General features: G+C 40.9%; 1 protein-coding gene across 2 annotated transcripts in view; it reads right to left on the bottom strand.

Moving 5' to 3' along the window:
- Positions 1-16,976, bottom strand: part of NEBL (nebulette) — a 274,675-nt gene that overhangs the window by 172,952 nt on the left and 84,747 nt on the right. For both annotated transcript variants that reach the window (XM_074574501.1, XM_074574502.1), the window contains exon 3: positions 16,653-16,737. In XM_074574501.1, coding sequence (XP_074430602.1) covers positions 16,653-16,737 — 85 coding nt within the window. The remainder of the gene's footprint in view (positions 1-16,652; positions 16,738-16,976) is intronic.

The raw sequence follows: 16,976 nt of genomic DNA, 5'->3' as shown, positions 1-16,976 counted from the left end.
CTTGGAAAGAGGAAGAGGCCAAATTGCATATTTCTGCCCATCCTGGGCTTCTGTTTAAAATCAATACCTTCTATACCTATGGTCACCAGAAAGTTTCTTCCCATCCTTTCTGAACAGGAGAAAGCAGCAGAAGTAAAACATTAACCAGAAACGGTTTTGGTGAGGCCTCTCACTATGTTTCTGGGAACAAGAACATACTATAGGGTGCTATAAAATAAGATGACCAGCATAACTTTCCACAACTTGCTGGTTCAGGACAGCAGATGTGCTTTTCACTAGACTTCCAGTGTGCCCTATCGCTCTCCAGTCTTTTTTTCCTACATTTGACTCCAGTCCCCTGCAAAGACAAATTTGGTCTGGTTGTCATGTCATGCAGTATTCAATCACTGCCTGCTAAGTAACAATGCATCGGATTCTACCCTACGTTAGAAGTGTTTACCCGAGACAGCCATCTGACACTTCCTTCATAGTTAATGGACAGAAACAGGCATTTTTAGGGGCACTGTTCATACAACCTATTTTAGATGTTCTGATCGATCCAGGTCATCTTACACCCCAGGTGCCAGAAGAGTACTGCCCTATGGCTTCGACATCTACAAAAGCAGAAGGGATTTTAAAAGTTTTCACCTACTCACTTAATCCATCATCAATACCTGCGTATTTGTAACTATGACTCACAGCACAGGGGTGAAGGCGCTGAAGTCCAGGGAGACAGCTCTCAGCACAGCCATATGTGCTCTGCTTAGCACAACTCTCCATGTGCTGAAAGTTTCTCTAATGTCTGACTCTACCTGCACTGAGGCTCTGCCTTAAGCACAGCATTTTACCCTTTGTCCTCCCTTTCTGCCTGTTCTCTGCATCCCCTCCACTTCCCCACTCAGCAGCTGCTGACCCATTGAGCTCTGCCATTTCTGGTGCAGTGCCCTGCTGACAGCCTTCCAGGGCAGCAGCTCCATTTTTCATTGGTATTGCTTATTTCAAAATATTCCAATTCCTGCACGCTCAATTCATATGTTATCAAGAGAGCCTAGCAGCCTGGACTGCAAAAGCAGAATTAACACGAAGTAAAAACAAAGGCCAAAAGCGAGAGCTGGACTTAAGGCTGTAAAATGGGTTGAGATATTGGAGAAGGATGGAATTTAACTGAAGAAATGAGTTAAATTTAAAAGGATAGAAAAGGAAGAGCAGCTTACAGTAGCTGATGGAGACAGCAGTCTGTCTCCAAGACATCACAAGACTCCAATGATCAAGTTATTCCGTATGGAATGACCATGGGCTCAGGCTGGTGGCAAAGGCCACCATGTTCAGAAGGCATGGTGCTAACAACGTAAGGGTATATGGACCAACGGTGTACCAGAAAACCACTAAAGTCAAATACACCATCACTTGATTTTATTCTCCTCTTATACAGTGATCAAAACATTTTGCTTTGATTCAAACAAGCCATGTATCCCACTTCTCGTTTATCTCAAATGGTGCTGTACTGTGTGCTCAGCCTGCCTCTGCGATGGGTGCTCACATTCCAACCTTATCACCTGGGCACTGGAGCATCCCGTGCTCAACACTCTTACCTCTCTTACTCCCTTCTTGACAAGGCTGAGCAACTTGCACCATTCTTCTGACCTTGCTTCCACATGGAAGTTTATATCAACAATTAATTTACTGATCATTATGTTATTAAAAAGTTATCTTATTTGCAAAAATAAGCACAGCTCTTGATATATGTGGTAGCTTCACTCACATTTGCATCTTTTCTTTTAAAGCTTTAAAGCAATTTACCTACAGTTCCTGAAAAAAATGTTAAAACAATGAATTTATACTTAGTTTTATACAGCAAAATTCTTTTCTTTCAAGTGAAATTCAATTATTTTTCATTCACAAGAGATAAAAATTAATATACTAAATGTAGATATATTTATATATAAATGTTTAAATTTTAAATAAAACTAAACTCTAAGTTTATATAAATACAAAATATGTACATTTTGGTCATTGATACCAAATTAGTATTTTTAATTTGGGTTTCTGATTTGATTATTTAGTGCCAAAGGACCACAAGAGGCAGTAGGCAACAGCTTTTTGCCTTTTTATTTTTTTATTCAAAACAGCTTATGTATTTTGCCCTTCAAAATTTACAGTCTAGTACACTATTGGGAAAAAAAAAAAACAACTGTGCTCTAGGCAGATTCTAAAATTATTTTTTTTGAAAAAAAAAAAAAAAAGCGTTTCCACCAAATATCTTCAAAGCTCTGACACTAACACTTGCTGCAATGAAAGCATTCAGTATTTTCTTCTTCTCACTTTGTTTTGAGCAAGGTTAAACATTATACTAATCCAACCCTTTTTCCTTTCTCTTTCTTTCCTGACCCTTTCACTTGAAAGCCCATCAACATAATCTCCTGCAAGCATAGCACTACCTGACAAACTATCACCCCGAATAGACCTCAATCCATCCTGCGAGGCAGCAGTTACAAGAAATCATTGAACTCTGAATGGTCCCTGCACCATCTGAGAATAAATCAGGAGGACAATATATTTCTGGGATCTAAAACAGCCCCATCAATAAGTAACCTAAGCATCAGGAAAATGACCAACTAAAATGCTGACGAACACTCATGGCCTTTTATTGGGGTCAAGGGGTAGGACTGCCCAGGAACCCTCCGTCCTTTCTTCTTCTTCCAAATACTCTGAAAGGCCTAATACCATGCGATTTCTGATTCATGTGTTGTTTTGGCCTTGCACCACCAGGCAAGCCAAGGCCGGTTTCTCCTTTCTCCTTCTCACAGCCACAATCAGTGTATTACACGTGCTCTTTGCACCATGAGCGGACAGCTGGGACTACAGACGGTCAGAAATTATGAAGAACTGAAAAAGAAAGTCAAAGAGAGAGACAGGCAGAGAGAAAGATCCACAAAGCTTCAAAGCGTGGAAAGTGTCTCTGGCTGGAGACAAAGCCCTTCTGCAGCTATTGCAAACTCCAGAAGCCAGCATACTACCTTTTGTTGAGGAACACGGGGGATGAGAGAGATTTTGTTTATTCAGTTTTTAATTTCTCCACTAAGGCTAAAGCTCTCTTTTTGCTGTTTCATTTGCTTAAAGCTTCTATTTTGTAAGACTTCCAAATTAAGAGAATGTGACACTCTCCCCAGGCTTGGATTTCTCCTATTAAGCAGCTTTGCTGGTCATTTTGTTAAGGCCGCCTCCAGAACAAATGCTGACCAAAAACAGAATTAATAATGGATTTAAAGGGTACTACTCAATTGCCAACGCACACAATGGGGACAGCTTTTTTACACAAAGAAAAGATACGCATCTGGATAGACCTTTTTTGTTACACTCAGAAAAAAAAAAAGCCAAAAAGGTAAAGAAATCCAGCCACTCTCAACTGCTATGTAGAAATCTTTAGCAATTTAAAATACTTTAGCAGATACAAGCAACTGCTAAACAAAATGCGCACTTACAAAAGCTCTTCAAAAGCAGACTTACATCACGGTTAATTGCATGGGAGAAGTCTGTAGGTAAGTCAATATTTTCCTTTTTTTCAATATAGATCTAAAGAGTGCATGCATTCTATGAAAGAAATAACTGCATCAAATAAAAAGAAATATAATCGTGCTCACAGAAATTCTGTTCTCCCATTGCATGCCAGGAAAAATATTCAACTATGGGACAAACTAACTATGGACTTGAGGCAATTTCCAGAGGTATGTTAGAGTAGGATTTTATCTCTATATCTATTGGTAAATTCCAATATATGTTAAAACTTTCAATTTGCTTTCTCCTTTGAAAGGGAATCATAGATATCTGCAAATCAACACAAGACTGTGAAATCAACGCAACAATGCAATGATCACTCTCAAGAATCCGTTGAACTAGAAAAACTGACAGGCTGAGCTTGCAGCATCAGCAGGAAAAAAAAAAACAACTAATGTCTAAAGAGTAAAAGTGGCTCATCCTTGTAGAATAAAACTTTACAAAGGGATAAGGATCAAATTCAAAACATTTTCAAAGAACCAATACAATTAGGAGAAATACCATCATTCATCATATTCTTTCAACACATTAATGTAAGGCCATGAGAATAAGGACAAGAAAAAATGAAGAGAAAAATTAACCTTGCCTCTAGAAATTCTCAGTCCAGAACCTCTGAAGTTTGTTAAGAAATTGCCACAGATGAACATAAAAATTGGTTTCATTATAACAAGATGGATGAGTGGCTTCGTTCCTTGGTAAGAAACAGGTCAGTACTTCTGAAAAGACATGAGCTTAAAATAAGGAACTAAATGGAAGCCATTAATTGTCACAATGTGAAATGCCAAATGGGTTAATCCAGTGCTTTGATGTACGAAGAATTCATTGTTATAATCTCACATTGAAAAAGAAAATGTTGAGCTTTTACTTTGGATGAAAGGATATTAACAAAAATACTCATATGCCACTTTCAAATTATTAAATATGCCAGCCACTATGATTTGCTGGCAAAATAAAGGAGATAATTTATCCCCCACATTACACAAAAGTCTAGGGCAAAGACTAAGCGCTTCCTGGAGGAAGACACTGGCAGCGTCAAGAAGGAGAAAAAAAAAAAAAAGTTCTCCTAATACAGTGTGTTGACTGAAAACATATTCCTGAAAATTCCTTTTTTACATCCCAGGGTGAATAAGTAAAGGCATGCTCCTTAGCTGTCCTTCATTTTAATGCTAACATTACCAATAGCCCACACGGGATCAGACCAGTCACCCATCGAGTCCAGTTTCCTCATTCTGTCAGCAATAGGAAGCAAGACTACATGGACCCTTTTTGATTAGACATGGCAGTCTCCGAACAATGCAGATCTGAAGCCCAGAATGAAAAGAAAGAGTGATGTGATCTCATTTTCTGGCTTTGACAGACTTTCTCAGTACATCTCTGCAAACAGGAGAGGGCAAGGGAATGAGCTCCGTACTGGCACCTGGATACCCCCCACTGCTGAGCGTGTTCCCCGGCTCTGCTGTACTGCCATCCCCAAGGCAAGACCAAGCACAGCTCAGTGTCTGTTCCAGTTGAGGGAGCACTCCCGAAAGGCAGCATGGACATATGCCTGCACCAGTTTTGCTCCCTTTGATCTCAACAGCCATTCCACACAACCAAGAGGACACCGACCCCGCAAACTCCCCACGTGGCACCAGGTTTCACAGACACTCGGTTTCATGCTTCACGAGTGCCACTCTGATGCTCGTACGCAGCCCTCAGACTGTCTCAAACACTATTAACTGGAAAAAAATTTTATATATATATATATATATATATATATATCCTTTATAAGGGAAGCAGCCATATTCAGTGTGGACATAAGCCAGTACACACTACGTGTCTTTGGGATCAGGAACTTCTTTCTGGCCTTCTTGTATTTAGCAGTACAGATATGTCCTCAGCATCTGATTTGCAGTCCTGGATGCCTCACTTCCTATGACAATTGTTCTGTTCTTGTTCTTCATCTTAAATTCTCTACAACTGAATGTATTTTTCCTTCATGTGGGTTTAAATGCCGTGCAGTAATGCAACAAAAAAACATAACTAGCAAGAATCACAGCATCCAATTTTCTGCAAGAGTCGCACAGACCAACCATTAAAAAAAAAATCTAGTTCCAAAAATAAACAGCAGAAAGAAGCTCAACAGAATCAGACAATAAACTTGACATGACATGAAAGGAACATACACGTTAGCATGGCCCAAGCTCAGTGAATGTTCCTCATTCCTTCCCTGACCAGAAAAAAAGAATTTTTTTAAAAAAATATTAGAACATAAGAGATTAAGTGAATAATTTTTTAAATCATAAAAATTCTGATAACATCTTAATTTTTCAGTTAGTATTTTTATTAATTGTTCCTCTAAAAAGTTATAGACAGTTCAATACGAGTGTCGATGCAGTTATGAATTCTACAACTCAACTTACAAATAATAGCCATGAATTCTATGGCGCTCTTTTGTTCCTTTTCTATTTACAAGTTAAGGTGGTCTGAATGAACCCCATGCAGCGCTACAGGATTGGGGCAGAATGGCTTGAAAGCAGCCCGGCAGAAAAGGACTTGGGAGTGTTGGTGGACAGCCAGCTGAATATGAGCCAGCAGTGTGCCCAGGTGGCCAAGAAGGCCAACAGCATCCTAGCCTGTATCAGGAATAGTGTGGTGAGCCGGACTAGGGAAGTGATCATCCCCCTGTACTCAGCACTGGTGAGGCCCCACCTCGAGTACTGCGTTCAGTTTTGGGCCCCTCGCTACAAGAGGGACATTGAGGTGTTGGAGCACGTCCAGAGAAGGGCTACAAAGCTGGTGAGGGGTCTGGAGGACAAACCTTATGAAGAACGACTGAGGGAGCTGGGGTTGTTTAGCCTGGAGAAGAGGAGGCTGAGGGGAGACCTCATCACCCTCTACAACTACCTGAAAGGAGGTTGTAGAGAGATGGGGGCTGACCTCTTCTCCCTGGTGACAAGTGATAGGACGAGAGGAAACGGGTTCAAGTTACGTCAGGGGAGGTTTAGATTGGATATTAGGAAACATTTTTTCACTGAAAGGGTTATTAAACATTGGAATAGGCTGCCCAGGGAGGTGGTGGATTCACCATCCCTGGAGGTGTTTAAAAAAAGGGTAGATGGGGCACTTAGGGACATGGTTTAGAAGTGGCTTTTGTCAGGGTAGGTTAAAGGTTGGACTTGATGATCTTAAAGGTCCCTTCCAACCTCAGCAATTCTATGATTCTATGAATCACTTTCAATTTTATTGATTCTAAGATTTTCTATTAAGGATGCCCTACTTGCTGTACATTGATTGGATGTCATAAGAAAGTCTGTAAAAATGGTTTTGCTCAATAAGTACTCTATTTAATAATCATGACTACTCTGCCCTCATCCTACCACAAAAATTACCTATATTTCATGTTAATGTATTATCCCTTCACTTTTTACAGTTAAACATTACGTGCATCTTAAATAGACATGTGAAAGAGAAAATGTACAATTTTTTTTCCCCTCTTCAATATATGCTAGAAAAACGGATCTCATTATATTCATATATTTTGCATCCTACTTCCGAGTCTTGGCACTGGGAGAGGTGATTTTTCTCCTGTGACTGTGTATTTTATAGACTTCATAATTTTTTGGCCAGCAGGAACAGTTTGTGCTGCTTGCTTCTGAGTCTCTAGAGACTCTATTGTGCTTCCTTAAATGTCATTCAGTTCTGGTTTTCCCCTACCAAATTACATCAGGTTTTCAAATCACTATGGATATTAACAGCAGATCAAGCACTAATGCAAAAAAAAAAAAAAAAAAAAAAATGCTGGCACTTTTACTTTTGTATCATCAAATCAACAGTGAAAAGCTGGAAAGTTAGATAGGTGAACATTTTCCATAGATGTTCATGTGTGTGAGTCTGTCCAAAGTTTCCTCTGAATGTTGGGCAAGTATTCATCTTTGCTTCGCAATGTGCTCCTTCCATCAGCATCTTTACAGATTTTTTTCGCAGAGAAATGAAGAAATACTACAATGGTCTGAAGCAGTTGTTTTGCTCAGGCACTGAAACCTGTAATTGTGTCCTTAGATATAAATGCACATACACATAATAGCATAGGTTCAGAAAAAAGGAAGAGAATGTACTGCTTTTATCTACACAGCTTAACCAACTGATTTTCAAGGCGTGATCTGGCCCAAAAAGAAAATGGGCAAAAGAACAGTCAACATCATAAGAAAAAAAATAGTTATTTTTATAAACAAGTAAAACAACAAAAAAAACCCCACACTACTATCCCAACCCCTTTATAAAGGTAACTTTTGTTACACTGACTAGTACATTACCATTGCAAGTTAGTTTAAGATTCTGTATAATTATAAAGGCCAATGATATTAGATAAAAAAATAACTTTACAAAAATGTAGGATATGCAGCCAGTACTAGGAATCAGATTTAAGACGTAAGTCTTAACAACTTAAATCTAAAGCAAGCCATTCTTCATTTCTACTTCAAAGAGTAGTCCATAATCACATTTTATATCCCAGCAGAAGTTTGTATTTCCACCTGTGAAATCAAAGAATTTCAGAATGCTAAAAATGTATCAGTAACACAAAAATAAGTCAATGTATTCCACAGAGAAACTCTGTCTCTGCCTCCCAATCTGTTTATCAACTATTACGGTATTACACACTGTTTGGTGCCTTTGCTTTATGTTCTGGTGACCCTTGACCAGAGGGTTACACCTTGTTTATCTCCATGTGCTGATCCAGCCTCTGTGACAGTGAGGACTAGCAGACAGGAAAGGAGAAGAAGCACTACTGTCATATCCTGAATCTTACAGCCTGTCTAGTAACTGCAGGAAGGAGAAAAAAAAGGAGGGAGAGAGAAAGGGGAAGAAGAAAAAAGGGGGGGGGGAGAAGAAAAAAGGGGGGGGGGGAGAAGAAAAAAGGGGGGGGGGAGAAGAAAAAAGGGGGGGGGGAGAAGAAAAAAGGGGGGGAAGGAGAAAAAAGGGGGGGAAGGAGAAAAAGGGGGGGGGAAGAAAAAGGGGGGGGGAAGAAAAAGGGGGGGGAGAAAAAGGGGGGGGGGAGAAAAAGGGGGGGGGGAGAAAAAGGGGGGGGGGAGAAAAAGGGGGGGGGAGAAAAAGGGGGGGGGGAGAAAAAGGGGGGGGGAGAAAAAGGGGGGGGGAGAAAAAGGGGGGGGGAAGAAAAAGGGGGGGGAAGAAAAAGGGGGGGGAAGAAAAAGGGGGGGGAAGAAAAAGGGGGGGGAAGAAAAAGGGGGGGGAAGAAAAAGGGGGGGGGAAGAAAAAGGGGGGGGGAAGAAAAAGGGGGGGGAAGAAAAAGGGGGGGGAAGAAAAAGGGGGGGGAAGAAAAAGGGGGGGGAAGAAAAAGGGGGGGGAGAAAAAGGGGGGGGAGAAAAAGGGGGGGGAGAAAAAGGGGGGGGGAAGAAAAAGGGGGGGGAAAGAAAAAGGGGGGGGAAAGAAAAAGGGGGGGGAAAGAAAAAGGGGGGGAAGAAAAAGGGGGGGGAAAGAAAAAGGGGGGGGAGAAAAAGGGGGGGGGAAGAAAAAGGGGGGGGAAAGAAAAAGGGGGGGGAAAGAAAAAGGGGGGGAAGAAAAAGGGGGGGGAAAGAAAAAGGGGGGGGAAAGAAAGAGGGGGGGGAAAGAAAAAGGGGGGGGAAAGAAAAAGGGGGGGGAAGAAAAAGGGGGGGGAAGAAAAAGGGGGGGGAAGAAAAAGGGGGGGGAAGAAAAAGGGGGGGGGAAGAAAAAGGGGGGGGGAAGAAAAAGGGGGGGGAAGAAAAAGGGGGGGGAAGAAAAAGGGGGGGGAAGAAAAAGGGGGGGGAGAAAAAGGGGGGGAGAAAAAGGGGGGGGAGAAAAAGGGGGGGGAGAAAAAGGGGGGGGGAAGAAAAAGGGGGGGGAAAGAAAAAGGGGGGGGAAAGAAAAAGGGGGGGAAGAAAAAGGGGGGGGAAAGAAAAAGGGGGGGGAGAAAAAGGGGGGGGGAAGAAAAAGGGGGGGGAAAGAAAAAGGGGGGGGAAAGAAAAAGGGGGGGAAGAAAAAGGGGGGGGAAAGAAAAAGGGGGGGGAAAGAAAGAGGGGGGGGAAAGAAAAAGGGGGGGGAAGAAAAAGGGGGGGGAAGAAAAAGGGGGGGGGAAGAAAAAGGGGGGGGGAAGAAAAAGGGGGGGAAGAAAAAGGGGGGGGAGAAAAAAGGGGGGGAGAAAAAAGGGGGGGAGAAAAAAGGGGGGGCAGAAAAAAGGGGGGGCAGAAAAAAGGGGGGGCAGAAAAAAGGGGGGGCAGAAAAAAGGGGGGGCAGAAAAAAGGGGGGGGCAGAAAAAAGGGGGGGGCAGAAAAAAGGGGGGGGCAGAAAAAAGGGGGGGGAGAAAAAAGGGGGGGGAGAAAAAAGGGGGGGGAGAAAAAAGGGGGGGGAGAAAAAAGGGGGGGGAGAAAAAAGGGGGGGGAGAAAAAAGGGGGGGGAGAAAAAAGGGGGGGGAGAAAAAAGGGGGGGGAGAAAAAAGGGGGGGGAGAAAAAAGGGGGGGGAGAAAAAAGGGGGGGGAGAAAAAAGGGGGGGGAGAAAAAAAGGGGGGGGAGAAAAAAAGGGGGGGGAGAAAAAAAGGGGGGGGGGAGAAAAAAAGGGGGGGGGAGAAAAAAAGGGGGGGGGGAGAAAAAAAGGGGGGGGGGGAGAAAAAAAGGGGGGGGGGGGGAGAAAAAAAGGGGGGGGGGGGGGGGGGAGAAAAAAAGGGGGGGGGAAGAACCACCCAGAAACAGTGAAGATGTATGGTAGCATGGTAACAGGAGCCTGTCCAGTGCAGAGGATGTAGACAGAATCCCTCACGTACTTGGCAAGATAACAATCAGAAGAGGTGACAACGATTTTTGCAGAAGACTGAAATCCATTGTGCCTCCTGCACTCCTCGCAAGCTCAAGAATGATTTTTATGCCTTTGACTCATACAGATAAAAGAAGTCATTTAAATAGTCTTCAAAAGGGAAGAAGGAACAAACCACAAGTCGAAAAAAATCACATTTAGAAGGTGAGCATGATCTACTAAATGCTACTGTGCAGAGGCTTACAGTGGAGCAAGGGCGAATTTCCTGCAGGCAGTCTGGGTTTATGTTAATGCACAAACCCAATCAGCTACTCCAGGACTTCTCACTCAGAAGTAACAGCAAGAAGATGACTGAGAAGCCTGCACGCTTTTCTTATCTCACCCCTCTCTCTTCATATACATATGGTCAATTGGGTTTAGGTCCTTGGACAACTGGAGAGAGGAGCAGATAAATAATCAGTGCCTGATGGCTATCTGGAAAAATCCCATCTTTAAATTCTATTCCAGGGTCCTCTGGCACAATTTCCAAAATCACCCATAAAGCTATAACCAAGCCTCTCTGCTTGCTATCCCATATTTCTTCCTCCTTTCCTCAGCTGAAGGAGGATATTTTTATCTTTGCCTGTAGCTCCAAGGATTGTTTTCTTCGTGAGTTCTCCAATGATCTCATTCAGGGTACCCCAGGAAATCCATTTAATATCTGCTTTAGTAATCCATCCAGCATTTTGTTCCCCTATAGCATTCACTGTGTCAGTTCATTCCAAAGACTTCATAAAAGCAGAGCATATAAACTGAAAAAGCTTTTTAACAAATCAAGAAAAACAGCTAATAAAAACAATCTGCCTGCAAGTTTGCTAGCACACACTCTTGTAACAGAGAAGCATAGAGAAGGCAGCAAGAAAGAAGAAAGAAACGGTCAAGAGGAACCTGAGGAAGGAAAGAACAAAGAGGAATCACAGAATCTGAGAACAGCTGAAGTTGGACGGGAACTCTGGAGATCACCGAATGCATCACTATACTCGAAGCACAGTCAGCTACAGCAGATTGCTCAGGACTGTGCCCAATCCTCTTCAGAAAAATCTCCAAAGACGGACACTCTGCAACCTCTCCGGGCCACCTTTGCCAGTGTTCAGTCACCCTCACAGTGGAAAAGTTTTTCCCTATGTATAAACAGAATTTTCTGTATTTCAGTTTACACCCATCGTCTCTTGCGCTTTCACAGAGAACTGCTAGGCAGAGTCTACCTCTTCTTCAGCTGAGCAGAGAGGAGTATGGCCATCCTAGAGGCAAACATCCGACCATAAGGATTTTTTATTCCCTTTTCTGAGGTTCACTCTCTTCCAAATGCTCAATATTACCATGATTATTCTGGTGAGAACTGGCAGATAAAGATACAAACACAAGCAATTCCTGAGAAAGTAAGGACTCTTAAAATGTTAGACTATTAGGATAATAGCCCGATCCAGTTGGGAATATCTCCTAAGGAAAGATGATACTTTGTGAAAATCAACATTTTATGAACTCAGTGTAACGAGAAAAACTGCAAGTATGTTTCTTCCTACAGAAAAACGCCCCATACACTTTCAGTATCCAAGCTGCTGTAACAGAAATAAACGAAAAGTATTTTCTCCCATATGAAAAAAAGGCACTAGGAGTTTCCAAGAAGAGCAGCCTTACACTGCGTCACCACAGATTACGACGAGAAGGCAGTAGGACGATAGCATTATTTTTTATCATGTTCCCCAAGACTTACCAGAAAGTAGATTTCCGCAGAAAGTGTTAAGAGTATGAGAACCCGCCTTAAATATCAGCCCTCCCTTTAATCCTACATTTTGTTATCCTTCTTGCCAAGAGCTGCTGCAGAACACCTCTGTGTCTTTGCTGCTTTTGATCTACACAGCATTGCCACAGACAAGAACTAAAGGCCACAGAAAAATTTACACTGTTATAAAGTTAGAGAGATCGGTAGCTAAGGTACGTAAAGGAAATCCCCAAGTAAATATAGCTGAGGTGAGCATATCGGTGACTTCTATAGCTGAGTTCATCTAGGTGAGGCAAGGGCATGTGGAAAGTATACATTGTATGCTATGGAGTAAGAGAACACACTAACCCCCAAAAAAGTAAAGACAGGGATTTTTTCACCAGAAAGGCATAAAGAAAAAAAAAAATCTTACTGGAGACACTGGATCTCTGTCTAGATTCTTTATTTAGGGGATGAAAGACCTTAAAACTCATTTTTCTTCAGTCAGGAGGCACTCTGAACTGGGGAGTCTTCCAGAACGGGAAATCAAATGTACAGCCTCCTCCTAAAATATTTTTGTGTCTCCTTCAAACTACAGAGTTGAATGAAAACCTATGGAAGCAAAAGGCTAAAGGAGGGAAAAGCTCTGAAATTATTTTGTATAGAAGGAGAACATTCTCTGGAAAGCTTTTAAGTGCTGCCCTTTGACTTCTTAACAACATAATTTTTCAAGTGTTCTAAAGAGCAATCCATTTTCTATTGACTCCTCCAGAAAACAGTATTTTGGGCTTATTTGTTTTGCTCTTGTCGTGCGATGTCAACATGACAGCCTGGCACCTGATCCTGACCTTAATGGAGTCTTGGTAGAGGACCCAGCACTTCAACTTAAAACGCTGACAATTGCTGCTTAAATGAAAATCAGAACAACAAATTTACAAAAACATGTGTCTTTTAGCTTATACGATATTTAATGGTGTTTCCTTTACCAATTCCTCCTGCTTTGCTGAGTGAGATAAACAATAGTTCTAAAGCTACAGATTTTGAAAAGCCGCTCGGAGTCCTGCAGTTAAACACAGGGTTGTGCCTCTTCAGAAGTAAAAACATTAAAGATGTTTACTTAGAAACTAGAAAGCAGCTATTACTGTAGAAAAGCATTTCTTCTTACTCAGAAGTTAACATAATTTTTTACATTACCTAACACAGAATTTGTTCAGTCCCAAATTGTCGCTGCATTGGCAGGAGGCTCAAGCAGCTCTGATGAATACTGAAAGGTAGTAATAATGTGATTCTGTCCAGCCAAGTTTGGTTTCACGTGAAGGGCTTTTCTTGAACCATGTACACACTTTTTTCTGCTGCACAGCACTGAAATAGGATAGCAAATTATATATCATGTATTTGTTTCAGTTGGGAGTCTTGCAGCTTTCTCTGAAAAGATAGGATGATGGACTAGACGGCCAATAGGGCCCATTCAGGATAGCAATTTCTCTGTCCTTATACTCTGATAATTTATGTAATATTTTGAAGGTTTGTTTTATTACAAGATTTAAATTGGATTATGAAAAGTCCCTGGAATCTTTATTTCAGCATTAAAACAGTTTACAGACTAGACTACTTCACACAGTCTTGATGTGAATCAACATCAAGGAAGCAAATGATGATCAGAAATATTATGGACTTTCTTCAAAGTAGGTAAATTTGTGCCCTTACAATTTAGAATTATATTTGCATCAACTGCAAGCCTTTTACTGCCTAATAGCCTTGAAAATAGGCACATGGAAATGAAGAGAAACCCTTAATTTGTTCAAAGTTCTGAGTAGATCTTTAGCTAATGTTTTATGCCAGTGCATTGTGAACAGTTGCAGCAAGTTTATATATAAGCAAGCTCCAAGTTTCTGGTTGATATTGCTTACCCAGTCCTACAATACTAAGTCCTCTGTTTACAAATAGAAAACAACACCAGAACAAGTTTCCTTACACTTCCAAAGTGCCATGTCAGCATGTTTCAAATAGGTTAGGGAAAGCAATTTCTCTTACGTACTCTAGAAATAGACCACAGTCCTTGGATTATTCAATATTTAGCCAAGACAGACAATTGATCCATGCACGTTTGGAACATGTGAGCTAAACTGGAGATGTACCAAGCCCATCATGTATTGGGACAGCACACAGTCTTAAAAACAGAAATTATTTCAGTCCTTAATATGTTAGTCTTAACTCAGACTGATGCCTACCAGTTGACCTCTACACCTCCCTGACAGTTCTCAACAGCCCCTAGTCCCTCAGAAGTATTATCAAAATAACCACGGAGAAAGTAGACTGCTTTAAAACAAGGTAAGTTTCCTAAATGAGATTCTAATCTGTCTGGACTTCATACAGGAGAGTTGCCCTCTCTAAACGCCCAAACAGGATTCGTCCCATTCATACTTTTCTTAACCAACTTCAAACAAGTTCTCTAGTTAAAGCCTACCTGCCTACAGAAAACCAGTCCCATTAGAATGTGTCTTTTGCCAGTATTTTAAATCATAGAATCATAGAATCTTCATGATTGGAAAGGACCTTTGAGATCATCGAGTCCAACCATACACACACAAAAAAAAAAACCCAAACCCTACAATCTCTGTCACTAGAGCATGCCCTGACGTGCCAAATCTAGACGTTTCTTAAATACCTCTAGGGATGGTGACTCAACCACCTCCCTGGGCAGGCTGTTCCAGTGCCTGACCACTCTTTCAGTAAAGTAGTTCTTCCTAATATCTAATCTAAACTTCCCCTGCCGCAACTAATATGGCTTTGGAGGCTTCCCTGAGGGCCTTTTTGATTAAGGTTCACGATTCACATGAGAGTAAAGGTACAAAATTGTGGGTATAAGGTTTGAAATCTCTGTCTCAGCTTTTTTCACCACAGCCTCCCGAGGCAGGTGACGTAGCCATGAGGAAGTCAGCTGGCTTCTCTTCCACTCTGACCATCACTGGAGAGCTGTGACCAAATTAGGCTTGTGTAGCTGAATCCTTATAAAGTCACAGTGGGCAAACTCACCCCTGGTGTAACTGATACCCTGGGGATAAGCAGACAGAGGTAGCCATGGGCAAAGCATACACCTGATTGTTTTAAGTTTTGGCCTGAGATTTGTACATATCCACGTGTGCATGGCTGCATGCGGAGATACACAAGACAATCCAGTGAAAAACTAACAGAAAGAGGAGTAAAATTTTATTGTTCTCCTCAATCCCAACATTTTCCATCAAGACACTAAAAAAATAGGGGGCTCAAAGTTTATATTCTTATAAACAGACCTGTAAAAAGTATAGTTTACAAGTTCCTCTTAATTTTGTGAAAGAACGGTAACTACAGTACACAGAACCACTGAACTATAAGAAAATGAAGAAACTCCACTCTAAAAACCACTGAAGTGGAGATGTACATTCCACAAACTCTCCTCTTTCCAGATGTCACAATTTCAGCATGAAAGAATTTCTCTTTTATAATCAATAACTGTAATGGCAAAATGTAAAGAATTTTGAAAAATTTATACCATGCTAAATATCTGTGCTAGCGTTTCTCTTTAGCCCTCCTTTGATTTCACCCATTAACCAACAGGGAAGTTCCCAAACAAGAAAGTTCGTTGCCTACTGTTTTCCATTTTTTTTACTACATTAATTGACAACAATAATTATCAATTTATAATGAGATTACAATTAAATCCACACTACAACAATAGTAAAAAAAAAAAAAAAAAACTTTCACAAAATAAAGTTCAATCAAATATTATCAATTGTCTCACAGAGTCAGGCCAATTTCCAGTGTTGCATAAATCAAACAATAGGAAAGTTATAAGGGTTATAAGGGATCAGAGAGGCTTAGGGGGTTGTCCAGATATTAAGAAATTTATATGAATAAGAACTGTATATTATAGACTACCAAGTAACAATAGAAAACAAACATCATGTTTGGGTCACATAAGTCTTCATTGCTATTTTCTTTTTTTTTTTTCCTCCCCTTTTCTTTTTATGTTTTAATTTCAATATTTTTCTTATTAACCCAAATAAGTTTTGACTAATAACATATTTACCCCAACTGGCTTACAGACTGCTCCATATATGAGTTCACAGAGGACATAACAGATCCATAAACTGATCATTCAGTCGGTTCAATGTTGACAAGTATTAAAGGCTTCTAAATATTTGCTAATGGCAAATTAATTGTTTGCTAATCACACAGCTATTTTATGACTAAATTTGATGCAAGCTAACAATGACAGTCTGTCTAATGCAAATGAACCCTCTGGGTTGAGCTATAACGTTTCAAACATTAAAAACTACCTAGATACTTCATATACTGTTGAAAATGAAGGATTTCAGTGATGTCAATGGACTTGCATGTATATAACTAGTACGGTAAACTAGTATGTAACACAGTATGGTAACTAGTATAAGTGAGATCAGAAATAAAACCCCTCCTTTCGCAGCGTTATACCAACCTAAAAATATTTATTACAGTTAAATAAGTGCTACAATGTATTAGTACAAAGAAATACTAATACTACTTAGAAAAACTATAGAGAAGTGGACTGACAGTCTAATATTAATGAACCAAAAGAATTGTTTGATTTACCTGACTTTGCAATTCACTTTGTTGCTTCAGGCGAAGATTTTCTGGTGTGTCGGCCACTGTAGTGAAGGACTGCTTTGGGTAATGTCTAGAAGAATAAGCACAAAGCCGAACGGTAAATATTTACACATGCTAGAAAGTCAAATGCATCCCAGCACTCTTTCCTACAGCGTACAGAACTCTTTTTTGGGTTTCTGTTAGAAGTATTTACTCTAAAAATATTGTGTCCATCATGCCTTGCAGAAACAACATGAAGAGGTTCCTGTAATGAGTCTAAATCCCACCCATTTGTCCTGCCCATGGACTGCAGAGACTGACCAGCCAAAA

This window comes from Larus michahellis, chromosome 2 (assembly GCF_964199755.1).
Source record: "Larus michahellis chromosome 2, bLarMic1.1, whole genome shotgun sequence".
NCBI lineage: Eukaryota > Metazoa > Chordata > Aves > Charadriiformes > Laridae > Larus > Larus michahellis.
This window is presented reverse-complemented; position numbering and strand designations above follow the sequence as displayed.